Source organism: Macrotis lagotis, chromosome 7 (genome assembly GCF_037893015.1).
Source record: "Macrotis lagotis isolate mMagLag1 chromosome 7, bilby.v1.9.chrom.fasta, whole genome shotgun sequence".
NCBI classification, from domain to species: domain Eukaryota; kingdom Metazoa; phylum Chordata; class Mammalia; order Peramelemorphia; family Peramelidae; genus Macrotis; species Macrotis lagotis.
Genome location: NC_133664.1, coordinates 56348392 through 56362877, shown reverse-complemented (window position 1 = coordinate 56362877; position 14486 = coordinate 56348392). Strand labels below are relative to the sequence as shown.

Sequence of the window (14486 nt, the reverse complement as noted above, 5' to 3'; positions counted from 1 at the left end):
ACACGGAAGACAGTAAGCATAAAGGAAGCAGAAGCTGAAATGTCAAAGATGAGGAAGAACATTTAGGCCAATTTAGTTGAGTTACAGGTAGAATATTGGGGAATTATATGAAATCCATCTAGGAAGACAGGTTTGAACCATGGAGTAGAGAGTGGAGTATGTATTTTATTTTAGAAGCTCTGGAATTTCTGGCATAGAAAGGAAATAGTTTCCTTCTTTAAGGTCTATCAGTTCAGGAATTGTGTGGATAATCATTTTGTTTCTTACAGGAACAAAAGATACTGAATAGTGTTCAAAGTTTATTAGACTTGAGAGGTAAGGTAAGTCAAGAAAAAAAAGAAAGAAAAAGAATAGAAAATGTTAAGGAAGTGAATAGTAATACTAGATACAATTATAGTAAATTCCTTAATGTTCTAATTTAGCTCACCAGAATTGCCATATAAAACTACACAGTTTTCATCTTCATTGGCAAAATTAGGTTCACCTGGAGCCCAGGCTACATAGTTCACTTTAGTACCATCCATCCATCTGTAAAAGTAAACACACCAGAAGAAAATTAAAAACCTGTTTCTGTCATAAATATAGGTGCAGAGTGACCATTTTAGTTTAATATTATAAGAACTCTATATTAGAAAGATTTAAATATGATTTTAAAAACCCTATGATAGCTATGAAGATTGTTATCAAAGATAAATATTGCTATCAAAGATGAAAAGAAGAAATGGTACCTATCATTATGATTCTTGTTGATGTTATTATCATCCAGTCATGTCTGACACTTCATGATCCCAATTGGGGCTTTCTTGGCAAAGTTGGGTTTAACTTTTCCTTCTCCACTCATTTTACAGATAAGGAAACTAAGGCAAACAAGGTTAAGGGGCTTGTCCAGGATCAGCTGGTTAGAGTATGAGACCAGATTTGAACTCAGGAAGATGTCTTCCTGATTCCAAGTCCAGTATTTTGCCACTGTACCACCTAGCTAAGAGGCTTACATTCTAAAGAAGCAGGGATAGGGTGCTAATAGTATGGAAAAACTCCAATCTTCTATAGATATAGTTTATTGGGGAAACAGCAACAACAATTAAAATCCCTCCCATTGACACATTTTCTCACAAAATCTAAACTAATTATGAATAAGAGTATATCGTGAGATGACTTACATAGGCTTATTCTAATCTCTTAGATTCATCCAGGGGAGAAGTGTTGGGAACTCGACCTGGAGGGGGAGCAGGATGAATGAAGAGGAGATGTATTCAAGAACTGTTGTGAAGATAGAATCAGTGGAACTTGGCAACTGACTGGAGTTGGAGACGAGGAAGGAGGACTCTAAGATGGCTTCAATATCTCAAAGTTCGTGGCTAGGAGGAGGATGATGTCATCAATAAGAATAGAGGAGCAGGAAGGAGCAATGGGTTTGAAAGGAAAGATGAGTGAAATTTGGTATACATGTTGCATATGAGATGACAATGAGATCTCTAGGTGAAGATATCTGGCAAGTAACTGTCAACATAGGAATATAGTAAGTGAAAAGATTAGAGCAGGAAAAATAGATGTGTGATCATCTCTCTAGAGGAGGACCCATGGGAGCAGATTAAATCACCCAGAAAGTTAGCATAGAGAAAGAAGGGCCTGGTTCAGAGTACTGAAGGATGCTCACACTTGAACAAATAAGAGATAATGATAGATCAGGAAAGAATATATGTCTTTTTAGACAGGTCATTGAAAAAAGAAGAGAGAAAAAGTAGCTCAAACTGACTCAGACAATTACTACTATGTGATGCTGGAATATTCATTTTAACCTTTGTCTGCCTCAGTTTCCTCACTTGTAAAATGAGGATAGTTAATAACATCTATCTCTCAGAGTTGCTGTAAGGATAAAATGAAAAGAAATTTGTGTAAATGCTTAGCACTTTACTCAGTACACTTTACACTTTAACACCAGTACCTAACCAACTCTATAGGCACTTAACAAACACTGATTTCTTTCTTCTATGACACTTCATGACAGACATCTCAGATAAGCCTTTTAAAGATGAGAATTTATTTTTTTCAAAAATGGCATGAGATTCCCAATAAATTCACTATGTCTTCTCTAGTGCATCCTTCAGAAAAAGGTATTACTGTCTTAGAACAAAGAAAGAAAGAAATGGAGTACTACAGAAAGAAACAACATTTTCCCTTACTTATGGAAGTTTTATCAAACTGGGAAAAATAAGATTTTCTTGTTGTCTGTTGGTGTAAAGAACCTAGGTAGTATAATGGATAGAGCAATGGACCTGCAGCAGGGAAGACTCATCTTCCTGAGTTTAAATCTGGCTTCAGATATTTACTAGCGTGTGTTCCTTGGTAGTTTACTCAACTCTTTTTGTCTCAGTTTCCTCATCTGTAAAATGATCTGGAGAAGAAAATGATAATCCACTCCAGTTTCTTTACCAAGAAAACTCCAAAGAGGGTCATGAAGATTTGGACATAACTGAAAAATGAAAAGAAATGTAGTGACACAGAAAGAAACATTCTTCTCTATTATGGAATATTTATCAAGCAGCAGGAAAAAAATTAAAAATTATAATTTCATTCATTTTAAGTCATATTACATGCTGGGCTTTATCAAATTGTTTATTTTTAACAGCTAATTTAGCCTAACTCTGCTGAGAGCAACTGCTATTGCTCATTGGATCTAATCAAAGGGACTATTATGCTAGAAGAGAGAGAACATTGAGCTCAAAATTAGAAATATCTGAATTTCTATCCTGGCTTTGTCACTGAACAAATCATTTTACCATTTTAAGCCTTCAGTTCTTCATCTAGGAAAAAAATGTTTATAATATTTGTCTTGCTTACCCCACAGGGTCACCAAACAAGAGAATCATACAAAAGTATTTTGTGACTGTAAGTTGCCATGTAACTACAATTATCGTTAATACTAGCATCACTTACGAAAACTTCTTATCCAGGCTGATGAGTAAGCCAATAAAATATGTAGCTTCTGAATCAAGTGAGGAAACCTGAAATATAGAAATGAATATTTAGTTTAATTTAATTACATAAGAATGGAGTGAATTCAACCACCTTTGCTGTTCTCTTTGATTAATCAGACATCATATTTAACCATCATAGGTACTTTTCTTCCTATTCAAAGTTCTGCTTAGAAACAAGATTAAATAATTTAACCTCAGTGCTTTATATATAAGAAGGAAGAAGAAAAAATACTGCATAACACTTCTAATGCATTTCGATCAAAGCAAATAAGCCAATTCTAAATGTCCTCTACGATCTACTTTCTGTCTTCTCTAATACCCATTCCAACAAAACATCTTTGCTATCATTTTAGCAAAGATATTTTCCCATAATTAAGCATTGGGATCCAAATTCTCCTTCCATCATCTTATATCAGAAATTTGCTCTTGATATCTAGTCTCCATAGAAATGGAGGTGGTAAAAAAAGTCAAGTTAGAGGCATCAAAATATAAGATACTAGACTTTTTCTTTTTCCCGAAGAGAAAATAATTTTCCTGTGTCGCTTCTGCTATTGCTTAACTTTCTGGGGAGCATCAAATTTTCATGTTATATTTTTAGGGGTTCTTTGCAAAGGAGCTGCATAAATATTAGGTTCCATGATTTAAAGAGGAAAGAACATGATCATGTGTTTTTAATGAAGAACTCTACTCCCACCTAAAGTCATAACTAGCAATTCTCACCCTTGGACAGAGAAAGTCAAGGAAGATTGTTTGTGTGTGTGTGTGTGTGTGTGTGTGTGTGTGTGTGTGTGTGTGTGTGTGTAAAATGGTTAGAATTGGTATACGGAGGGCAGAGTGAAGAGGGGTACCATAGGACAAAAACCCAGGAGTGGGGTCAGTAAGGAAACAGGACTGAGCTATATGACAAAGGTCTACAGAGGCCAGAGAGAATCTAGAGTAAGTGGACATTAAGAAGAAAGTATGCCCCACCAAGAAATGTTCCCCCTGGGCCCAGTTGCAGAAAACCCCGATGACTCAGTCCTAGGTCTGGCTCTGCACTTAGCCCCTGCTAACATTTATCCTGCAACCTGCAAGTGGACAGGCAGGTAAGATGGCAGTGGAACCTCATGTAAGGACCATCATGTAAGGTTCTGAAGGATCAGCACAGAACTGGCACTGAACACATTGTTGGGCTCTGAGTAGGCATCCATGTATTCAGGTAGCTTTAAAATTTGCTTCTAGGGACTGTTCAGAGGCATCCCTATGCCAACAATACATAACAGGTCTCTCATCATCACCAGTCTTGCCCCACCCAACTTCCCTCTCTTGCTATCTTGGGAGGTGGCAGATATAGATCCAGGCTTAGAGGATGACATATTACTTGAAGATATGCCACTGACTGCCAAGCATTTGGAATAAAATTTAGGTCATATCTTTGCTCAACCTATTTCCTTCATTTTTTGAATTAATAAATGTCTTTCTTACATATCTCCACAGAAACTTTTTTTCACTTTCACCCGATATGGTAACTAGGTCTCCAAAATTTGCTTTGCAGAATGCTCGTGCATCTTCCATTGTGCTTTTCTTTTTGCTGAAATAGTACTGGTAATCTTTATAGATCACCCATCCATCTTCTGTGACTGGGGGGTCTAAAAGATAAAGAAACAAAAGTCAAAATGTGATTCATAGGACCTTAGGGAGAGGCCACTGAGCACAAAAGTCACAAAGAGAGAGAAGCAACATAACTCAATGGGGAATAACAACATTGTTACAGTGAGATCCAAAGCTAAAAGCTAGGTGGACAGGTAGGAGAGGATGAAGGAGGGATCTGGTTACATGGACTGGGTCATTGAGCACCATGAATTCACTTTTTCCAAACCTTTAGAAAATTTGTTGTCTTCCTATTCTCTACAACCTCAAGAATCTAATGACAGAACCCTATTGATTTGGATCCTGTTGTAATGGATGTGGGTCTTATCTTGCTAAGCATGATCAGGGGTCACATTATATGCTAAGTCAAGGAAAAAGGAAAAAGAGAATTCATCTATACATCTAAGTTTTTTTTTAAAAACTGAAGAGAAAAACAGAAGAGAAAAAAACATAGCTGAATGGAATATTAGAACTATAATTAAATACATACTGCTTTCAGGGGAAGGTGTTGGTTCTGGTTTCAACACATCTCCTAGAAGACAAAGAAAATTAAAACAGGTGATTAACTTCAGCTTCATAGGCTAGAGCAACATTGCTAAATAATTAAGCATTTTTTCTCTCTTCTTTTTATTCACCTTACATTTTTATGAGTTAAATAGAGTACCCAGCGATTCACAAAAGAGGGAACATAACATTTTCAATAAATAAATTGAGCCACGATAATTGAGAATTGCTTGGGAAATAATCTATAATTATTTCCTGATGCTCAGTAATTTGAAAAGTAGGGACGGTGTATTTATTTATGAAACATCAGATACAGTTCCTTGCAGAATAATATTTTCTTAAACATTCATATTAAACTAAAATTTTTAAAAATGACAAGCCTTTAGGCTTCCCTGCCCCAAAAATTTACTAACCATATTAGCCAAGATCTTGATGAGCCTTAATTTCCTCATTGGCAAAATAGGGATAAAAATATTACCTGCCTCAGCCACTTTACTCTTATCTACAGAAAGAATGATCTTTCCCTTCTACACTTCAAGTTATTCCAACTTGAATTTTAAAAAAAAATTGTTTTTTGTTCATCACTTGTACAAAAATATTCATAGCAGCCCTGTTTGTGGTGGCAAAGAATTGGAAATCAAGTAAATGTCCTTCATTTGGAGAATGACTTAGAAACTGTGGTATATGTATGCCATGGAACACTACTGTTCTATTAGAAACCAGGAGGGATAGGAATTCAGGGAAGCCTGGAGGGATTTGCATGAACTGATGCTGAGTGAGATGAGCAGAACCAGAAGAACACTGTACACTCTAACAGCAACATAGGGAGGTGATGATCAACTTTGATGGACTCACTCATCCCATCAGTGTAACAATTAGGGACAATTTGGGACTGTCTGTGTTGGAGAATACCCTCTGTATCCAGAGAAAGAACTGAGGAGTTTGAACAAAGACAAAGGACTATTATTACCTTCAATTTAGAAAAAAAAACAAAACACTGATATCTTATTGTCTGATCTTGCTATCTCTTTTACTTTATGTTTCTTCCTTAAGGATATGATTTCTCTCTCATCACATTCAATTTGGATCAATGTCCATGGAAACAATGTAAGGACTGACAAATTGCCTTCGGGGGGGGGGGAGGGAAGTAAGATTGGGGGGAAATTGTAAAACAAAATAAATAAAATCTGTAAAAAGAAAAAAAATTGTTTGTTCCTATAATATAGGAAACATGCCCAATTTCTGGATAAGGAAAGTCCTCTTCCTAATGCATATCAGGGGGACTATGGAGGGGACTAAAGCGTATCCCCTAACAAGGAAGTGTAATCTTACCTTTTCTTATGTGGCAAATCCAGTTGCGGAGAAGTTCACAGATAATGTCATTCCAGCGCATACTGGGATCAGCCTTCAGTTCACCACAAAATTCAACATTGCCATAATTATTTGGTTCTCCAAAGGACCAGTTTTCATAGGTGACCTATATTAAATTGATTATTGAATAATTAGTTATAGTTTGCATCTGATACAAATGCTTTAGTGAAAGAATGTCTTAGTCAATAGAAAATTACCCTCAGTCAGGAAGACCTGGGTTCAAATCTTGCTTCTGATAAATACAGTCCAAGTGACCCAAGTGATCCTGAGAAAGGCAATAACCTCTCAAGGCTCCAAGCAACTTTCCAAAACTTTAGTTTTGGAGAAATGACTGACATGCATTAGGAGAGGGACCTTCCTTACCCAGGAATTTTCTGTTTCCCATACAATAGACTCAATTCCTATCTGCTTTGTCCAATTTCAAAAGGGAAAGTGCAAGTTTCAATTATTTTCATATCCTTTCTTTCTCGGAATGTCCTTGTCCCCAGTAACAGAACATCATATGATGATCAACAATATATTCTCAGAAATACAAGGTTTTAAGACAATTCTGAAGGACTTATGATTAAAACTGCTATCTGCCTTCAGAGAAAGAACTGAAGAAATCTGAATGAAGATCAAGGGTACTTTTTTCACTTAATTTTTATGTTTTTTTTCTTTCTATGTTAATGGAAATGTATTTAACATGGAAGTATGGTTTGTTTGACTGCGCATGTATAACCTATATCGAATTGCTTATCATCTAAAGGAACAGGGGTAGGGAAGGAAGAATGTTGGAGGAGAAGTTGGAATTCAAAATTTTGAAAAATAAATGCTAAAATTTATTCTTACATGCAATTGGGAAAAAACAAAATATTATTTTAAAAAAAGAATGACATTGGTCCAGAAGCAAGTTCCAAATTAGTAGGAAAGAAAGCATTTCTGAATTCTTTTTCCTATCCCACAACTTTTCAGTTTAATCAACTATGCTGATATTGATTCTAAGATTTGCCCTACATCCTCTCAGTAAAATCAGCTGAATTTTAATCCTATATAAGAGGATTAAAAAATATAACCAGACTTGTAGAACCAAAACAAACCTTATTTTTTTGACCTTGAATTCTTAGTAAACCATTTTCTTAGACTTAAAGACAACTAGAGGGAATAATAGGTAAGAAATAATAGGAAAATAGATCTGAAATCAGGAAGATTTGCTTCTGAATTCTTAATATTTCACACTAAGTAGTTGTGTGACCTTGGACTACACACTTAACCTTACAGCCTCAGTCTCCTCATCCATTAAATGAAATAGTAATAATACCTACCTCGCAGAGTTTATTGTGTGGATTCATGTAAACCTGAAGGAACTATGCAAATATTAAGTACTATTGTTATTATTAAGTATTGTAATAAAAAGCCATTAATTATTTCCTTATAGAGGTTGGAAACTATGGAAAAGCCAACACATTTGATATATTTGTCAATTTGCTGAATTTCTTTTTTTTCAAGTGATAGCTTTCTGGGGAGAAAATGGAGAGATAGATTTAGGAATACAAGCTTTGTTAAAAGGCAAAAGGAACCAAAATTAATTAAATTAAATTAATTAATTAGTGAATTAAATGAATAAAAAGAAAATAAATGCAAAATAAAAAAGTCAAGGGAAGGATGAATCAAAGAAGTAGGAAAAAATTACATAAAAAATTTCATCTCACAAACATCAATTTCTTGAAGATGCCAAAGTCCCCTTTACTTTTTTCCAACCACCCAACCATACTCAGAAAACTTATTATAGCTATCCAAGAAGGAGAACTAATCAGGTGCCTAAGGACTTCTCTGAATATTGGAGAAAAATTGGTCCAAATAGTCATAAAAACCATGTGTCCCTAAGTTGGTACAATCCAAACGTTTAGCATCACAAATAAATAATAAAATCAGAGAAGCCCTTCATGCATCAGAATGATTAAGGCAATTACTCACTGGGGAACCATCAGACCAGGTAAATCCCTCATCAGTATTTGCTATTGTCAGTCCCAGCCAAAAGACTTCATGGTAATTTGAAGTTCCTCTAAAAAAAGATAGTAAATATAAAAAACAATATATGATGTTACATGAAATAAGTCTAACAGTATACAGTAATCACAAATTAAAAGCTATATCTAAAAATTAAATAGGTAAGCATACAGAATCAATTGACCTAACAAGACCTGAGCATAGGTCTTTATAAATTATGGTTGTTCTAGGATACAGAGACATACTCTAAATAACAGAAAGTTTATAAGAAATTATTCTAAATAATCTAAAGATACTCAGAGTTTACAGATTATAAATCTATTCACAAATTATTTAAGCATAATCAGAAAAGAACCTATCATTTAAAACTATTCTTGGGTGCGTGTAAGGGAAGAAGGAGAAATAATTATAGGATATCAGTTAGGGACTATTAGAGAGAAACCTAACATAAAGGTATTTCTTCATGATCAATGTGATCTATGAATTTCAAAAGTAATTCAAGAGTGCTATGGACACAACTATCAATGACCAATTAAAGAAAAGGGGATTTGGGGAGTAATAATACCTACATGTTCTGCCACAATATAACTTGGTCTTCTTTACTGGTAATGCTGGCAAGATCCCCACCTATTGCTCTGCAAAAGTCACGAGCATCAAACCATGTTTTCTTCATGTATTTACTTTTGTCAAAAACCTAGAAGTAAAATATGTTTTAAAAAAGTTATTTTTACAATACACTGCATCAAATAAAGGAAACCATTTTCTTTCATTTTTGACATGGGACAGCAAGGAAATATAACTAAATAAGCTAAAGCGATGATATGGGTTTTTGGATTGACTCCCTACAATTATTTGTACTGTGGATAAATCCATAAAGATGCCCGTAGCACAGATCTGGGAAACATTTTCAATATATTGGGTAGGAGATATTGTTTATGTTTTTCACCATTTAGGCACATGTATGCATATCTTTCACAATACCTATGTAGGTTGGAGTAATCTATACATATATGTGTGTATATAGACCTATATGCCCACACATATATTTATATTCATACATACACTTGCATGTATATACATAGCCTGAAAATATAAGTACCTACCAACAAGTTTATTTCATCAGAAAGTATCATTTGTCTTGCACAAGGAATATTTAAATCACAACTATAAAATCTGTTTAATTCAATTCTGATACTACATGGTGAAACTTTAAGTCATCCCTCTGGATATAGAGAATAATTAGTTATTTATAGGTGTGTTTGGAAAGGAATTAATGAGCCATTTCCAAAAGTTACTCACCTACTAACTTATCATTATTATCATAGTTACCCATGAGTCGGACAGCAAAAATTGAGAAATTATCTCTGGAAAACTTACTTAAAATTTCATTAGTGTGGATCAGTTTATCATTTAGCAGGTTGACATGTTGGATCCTTTGAGTAGGGCAGATAGAATAAGAGAAACTACATTGGCACAAGGAGGAATAGGAAATTCTCATTTAGAAAAAGAAGCAAGTTAAGTAGATTTCAGGAAAAGAAAAAGAGAAAAAAAGAAAAAAGTCGTAAAGCAATGTGTTATAGGATATTTTTTCATTTTTAGATATTATTAATTTTTTCAGTTTAATGAATAATATTTACCTTGAAACACATGTTTGTTTTAATACTGGAAATCCATCCCTCTGGACATTTTGGAGCAGGAGTGGTTGTGGGTATTGGTGGTGGAGTTACTCCCTCTGCCCAGTGTTTGCAGACAAATTTTGCTTTCTCTTCACATTTTAGAACATCCCATAACCCACCTGCAATTCCAGTTTTCATGGCAACACACCCTGTCTTTCGACCTAAACACAAAATAAAATGAGGTGATCAAATTCTTCTATGAGTTTAGCATGATAGAAATTACTTTCATATATGTAAGTTAAAAAGCATACAATTGATCAGATTTTCTTAGCACTTCTAAATATATATATATTATTTGGTCATAAAAATTCCACTGAATATTCATAAATGGTAAACCAAGGAAAAGGAATTTGTGGAATTCCCATTGTATGTTCATTATTCTGCAAATGATCTATGATATGTACTTTTTTTTTTTTTAGTTTTTGCAAGGCAAACGGGCTTAAGTGGCTTGCCCAGGGCCACACAGCTAGGTAATTATTGTCTGAGGCTGGATTTGAACTCAGGTACTCCTGACTCCAGGGCCAGTGCTCTATCCACTGTGCCACCTAGCCTCCCCTATTATGTACTTCTTGAAGAGGGAAAAAGTCTAGACTATGGTCCTTGTGATGGAAAAGCTTATTATTTAATTGAAGAAATAAAACAGATGAACATTAATTAATAAACATCATGAAAAAGAATGTAATTGAATATTAAAGCCATATTGTCATTTATATGGAAAGAAAGCAACATGTTCTCCAGAATATGCTTTGCTGAGAAATTACCATTGTTTTACTGGGAAGAGTATGGCAAAAAGGATCTTGAATTGGCTACCTATTTGACCTAAGGTGAGATAGCATTTGTTGTCCTCAGTTAACTCACCTGTAAACTTAGGGATTTAAAAGCGATAACTTTAATGGTTCATTACAACTCTAAATCTGTAATCCAAATCACATTTAATAGCTATATTATTTTTTCATCTATGTGTCATGACTTACTCCTCTTTCCAATATTGTGCACATTTCTCCCTCACCCCCCAAAAATTACTTTGAAATACCTCAAAATTCTTATATGACTTGAAGTTCTCAAGTATAAAACAAAACTATCTCTGGAAGCCTACTGGAAACATGCTATAGAATGCAAAAAGCATTTTGTAAACATGGAAGTATCCATTAACCAGGCAAATAAAAGGATTAAAAAAAAGGAAATTTATAATGAAATGACAAGTATCTGAAATGACTGAAAAATGAGTTTGTATTTTAAATGCGTTTAAATTTTTTCCTGGACTATATTAATGGAGCACCACAAACTAAAAGGACTGAATTCAAACAAAAGCATGAATTCAAAGCAATTCGATTACCAGGCATAAATGAATTCCAGTGGGTAAATTGAACATTTTCTTCAATGGTCCACTTAAATGTCCCTTTGTTTTCTACATCTGAAAGTCCAATCCAAAAATATTTTTCAGGCCTCAGTCCAACAAAACTGGTCAAAAAGGCTTGTTCATATCTAAAAAGAGACAATAGAAAACATACAATTACTTTATGAGAATTTCTCATAAACTGTTAAGAAAAGCTGGAAAAGATGTATTGATTATGCTTTTGAGAATTTGGTTTCTGCCTAATAATAACAAGAATAATAGCTCCCATTTATATAGCACTTTAAGGCTAATGAAACTCTTAATAAATAACTCATTTTATTTTCAAGAAACCTAAGTGCTGGGGCAGCTAGGTAGCGTAGTAGATAAAGCATCGGCCCTGAAGTCAGGAGTACCTGGGTTCAAATCCAGTCTCAGACACTTAATAATTGCCTAGCTGTGTGGCCTTGGGCAAGCTACTTAACCCCATTTGCCTTGCAAAAACCTAAAAAAAAAACCTAAGTGCTATCATCTTTATTTTTGCAGATCAAGAAACTGAGGCGAATTGGGGATAAGTATCTGAAACAGGATTTGAACTGTCTCCCTTACTTCAGATCTAATACTGTGTCACCCACTACTGGTTAATAATTGTATATGAATTTTTATGTATACAATATGTCCTTTAAGGAAATCTAGAAGTCTTTGGGGGAAATTATAGAATGAAATTCATTCATTGACTCACTCAATATGCTTAGTTGAATATATTAGAACATGAAATTTTACATATAACACAGAAAAGTTACTTTTTCATCTAAGTAGAATGGTACAAACAGAGTAGGCAATAGCAAACTGTTAAAAATCACTTAGAATCATAAAAATATAGCTGCATTTAAATCTAGGACAAAGGTACCTAAATTAACTGATGTTTTGAAAGGCAATCTCCAAGAAGAATCAGGGATGGAGAGCTATGAAAATTTATTGACTCCCAGTGCTACAGTGGATGGAGTACAAGTCAAGAAGACATCCTCCTGAGTTCAAATCTAGGCTCAGGTACTTCCTAGCTCTGTGACCCTGGGCAAGTCACTTAACCCTGTTTTGCCTCAGTTTTCTCATCTTCCAAATGAGCTAGAGAAGGAAATGGCAAGCCAGTATCCTTGCCAAGAAAACCCAAATGGGTCCACAAAGATTCAGAAACAATTGAACAACAGCAAAAAATGGAAAGTGAATGAGGAAGAGTGCTGGAGATGATCTCTCTGACCTTTACTTTCTTTGCATGTACAAAAGGAAATGTGTTCTGAGCTAACAGAAGCATTTCTTAATCTGAAATTTCTCTGTAAATTTGAATTACAACAAACACCCAATCCATCCACTTCAGGAGTTCTGAATTAACAAAATTTCCTTATTATTTCTTTTTCTTACACTGCAGGTTAGTAATGGAGTCATTTTATCTACAAAGCTATATTGGTGAGTAAATGCATGCAAAATTATGTTACAAAGAGTGGCAGGGTAGAACCAAGGATTGAAGGTTCACTTGCCTCTGAGATAAATACTACTTATGTGTCCCTTAGCAAATCACTTCACCTCTTTCTGCCCTATGCAGATCTCTAAAATTATAAATCAGAAAGAACTGGTAGCAGAAGCTACCTCTTTGAGAGTTTTTCCTTATTATTAAGAACTTACCAAAATAAAGAATGGAATTGGATATATGAATCAAAGTTAGATTATTTATAACTTGCTCTCAAGCTTTGTTGCTGTTTTTTTTAATGGGGAAATGTTGAACACTTTGGAGCCTTTTTGCTACCCATTCCTTCCTTCATAAATTTAACAAAAACATCAAAACCATCACATACCTGTTTTCCACAGTAGCTAGATAAGCCTTCTGTTCTATGCAGGTCTGATTTGCTAGAGCAAATGTTGAAGATGTTTGTCCAATCATATAACAGTAAAAGCCATGTCTTTTCCATCCCTATTAATATAATTGTGTAATAGTATAAAATATTAGTAAACTTTCAAATTCATTTACTATGTATTTTTAAAAGAAAAGCTTTGAGGTCCAACATATTTAAATGGGGGAGAAATTTCTAAAATTGCTTAAAGAACATAAACAATGTGGGATAGAATTAAAAATGTACACAAGAGTGTTTTAGAACCAGTTTGAACCCAATAGCACGAGTTGATTATTAATGTGCAGTGTGATCATTGATGGCCTGACAATCAGCAAAGGCTAGAAATCAGAACTTAAATTATCATTTTATTAATAGTCCAGGTTTAAAGTAATGAAGAAAACATTAACAATACAAGTTAGTTAGCCTTAAATTTTACCAGAGACATAAGCCATCAAAATCTGGACAATGTTTTGATGACTTAGAATATATGTGCGTTTATGTGTATACATATCAGACACTCATACACACACATATTTTTGATCAGATCATACAAATGGGCAAAGAATTCAACCCTGAGTTAAACAAGAGAGGAAAACAGATTAGATGACCTTTGAGAAATTGTAAAACTTTGTTAATAATCCCAACATTTTATAGCATTGCATTATGGGATAGACATAGAATACGATAGTCTCAAAAAAATTCATTTTCTCCCCAACCTCAACTAAACTGCATGCTTTTTAAAGGCTGTGACTTCCCTATCTTACAAATGAAGAAACTGAGACTAAGTTTCTTTCCCTTTTTTTTTTCTTTTTAGTTTTTTTTTTTTTTTTTGGTAAGGCAAATGGGGTTAAGTGGCTTGCCCAAGACCACACAGCTAGGTAATTATTAAGTGTCTGAGGCCAGATTTAAACTCAGGTACTCCTGACTCCAGGGCAGGTGCTCTATCTACTGTACCACCTAGCCGCCCCAGTTTCTTTCCCTTTCAACCAAATTCCCAAAGAATCACTTCACTGCCCTTTTGAATTCTTAGGGTAGAATATTTTCACTATCCCATCATCCTTGATGCCCCCAAGAAATGAAAATTAGCCCTTGTTCCTTAATCAAATAAGATGATATTGAT

General features: G+C 34.5%; 1 protein-coding gene across 1 annotated transcript in view; it reads right to left on the bottom strand.

Annotated features, from left to right (window-relative positions):
- The window catches only part of MRC1 (mannose receptor C-type 1), a 121431-nt gene that overhangs the window by 30064 nt on the left and 76881 nt on the right, over positions 1-14486 (bottom strand). The window contains exons 10-19 of the mRNA XM_074192943.1: positions 13331-13446; positions 11484-11632; positions 10109-10308; positions 9041-9165; positions 8439-8526; positions 6444-6588; positions 5098-5139; positions 4443-4606; positions 2938-3005; positions 428-528 (exon numbers count right to left, since the gene is read on the bottom strand). Coding sequence (XP_074049044.1) covers positions 428-528; positions 2938-3005; positions 4443-4606; positions 5098-5139; positions 6444-6588; positions 8439-8526; positions 9041-9165; positions 10109-10308; positions 11484-11632; positions 13331-13446 — 1198 coding nt within the window. The remainder of the gene's footprint in view (positions 1-427; positions 529-2937; positions 3006-4442; positions 4607-5097; positions 5140-6443; positions 6589-8438; positions 8527-9040; positions 9166-10108; positions 10309-11483; positions 11633-13330; positions 13447-14486) is intronic.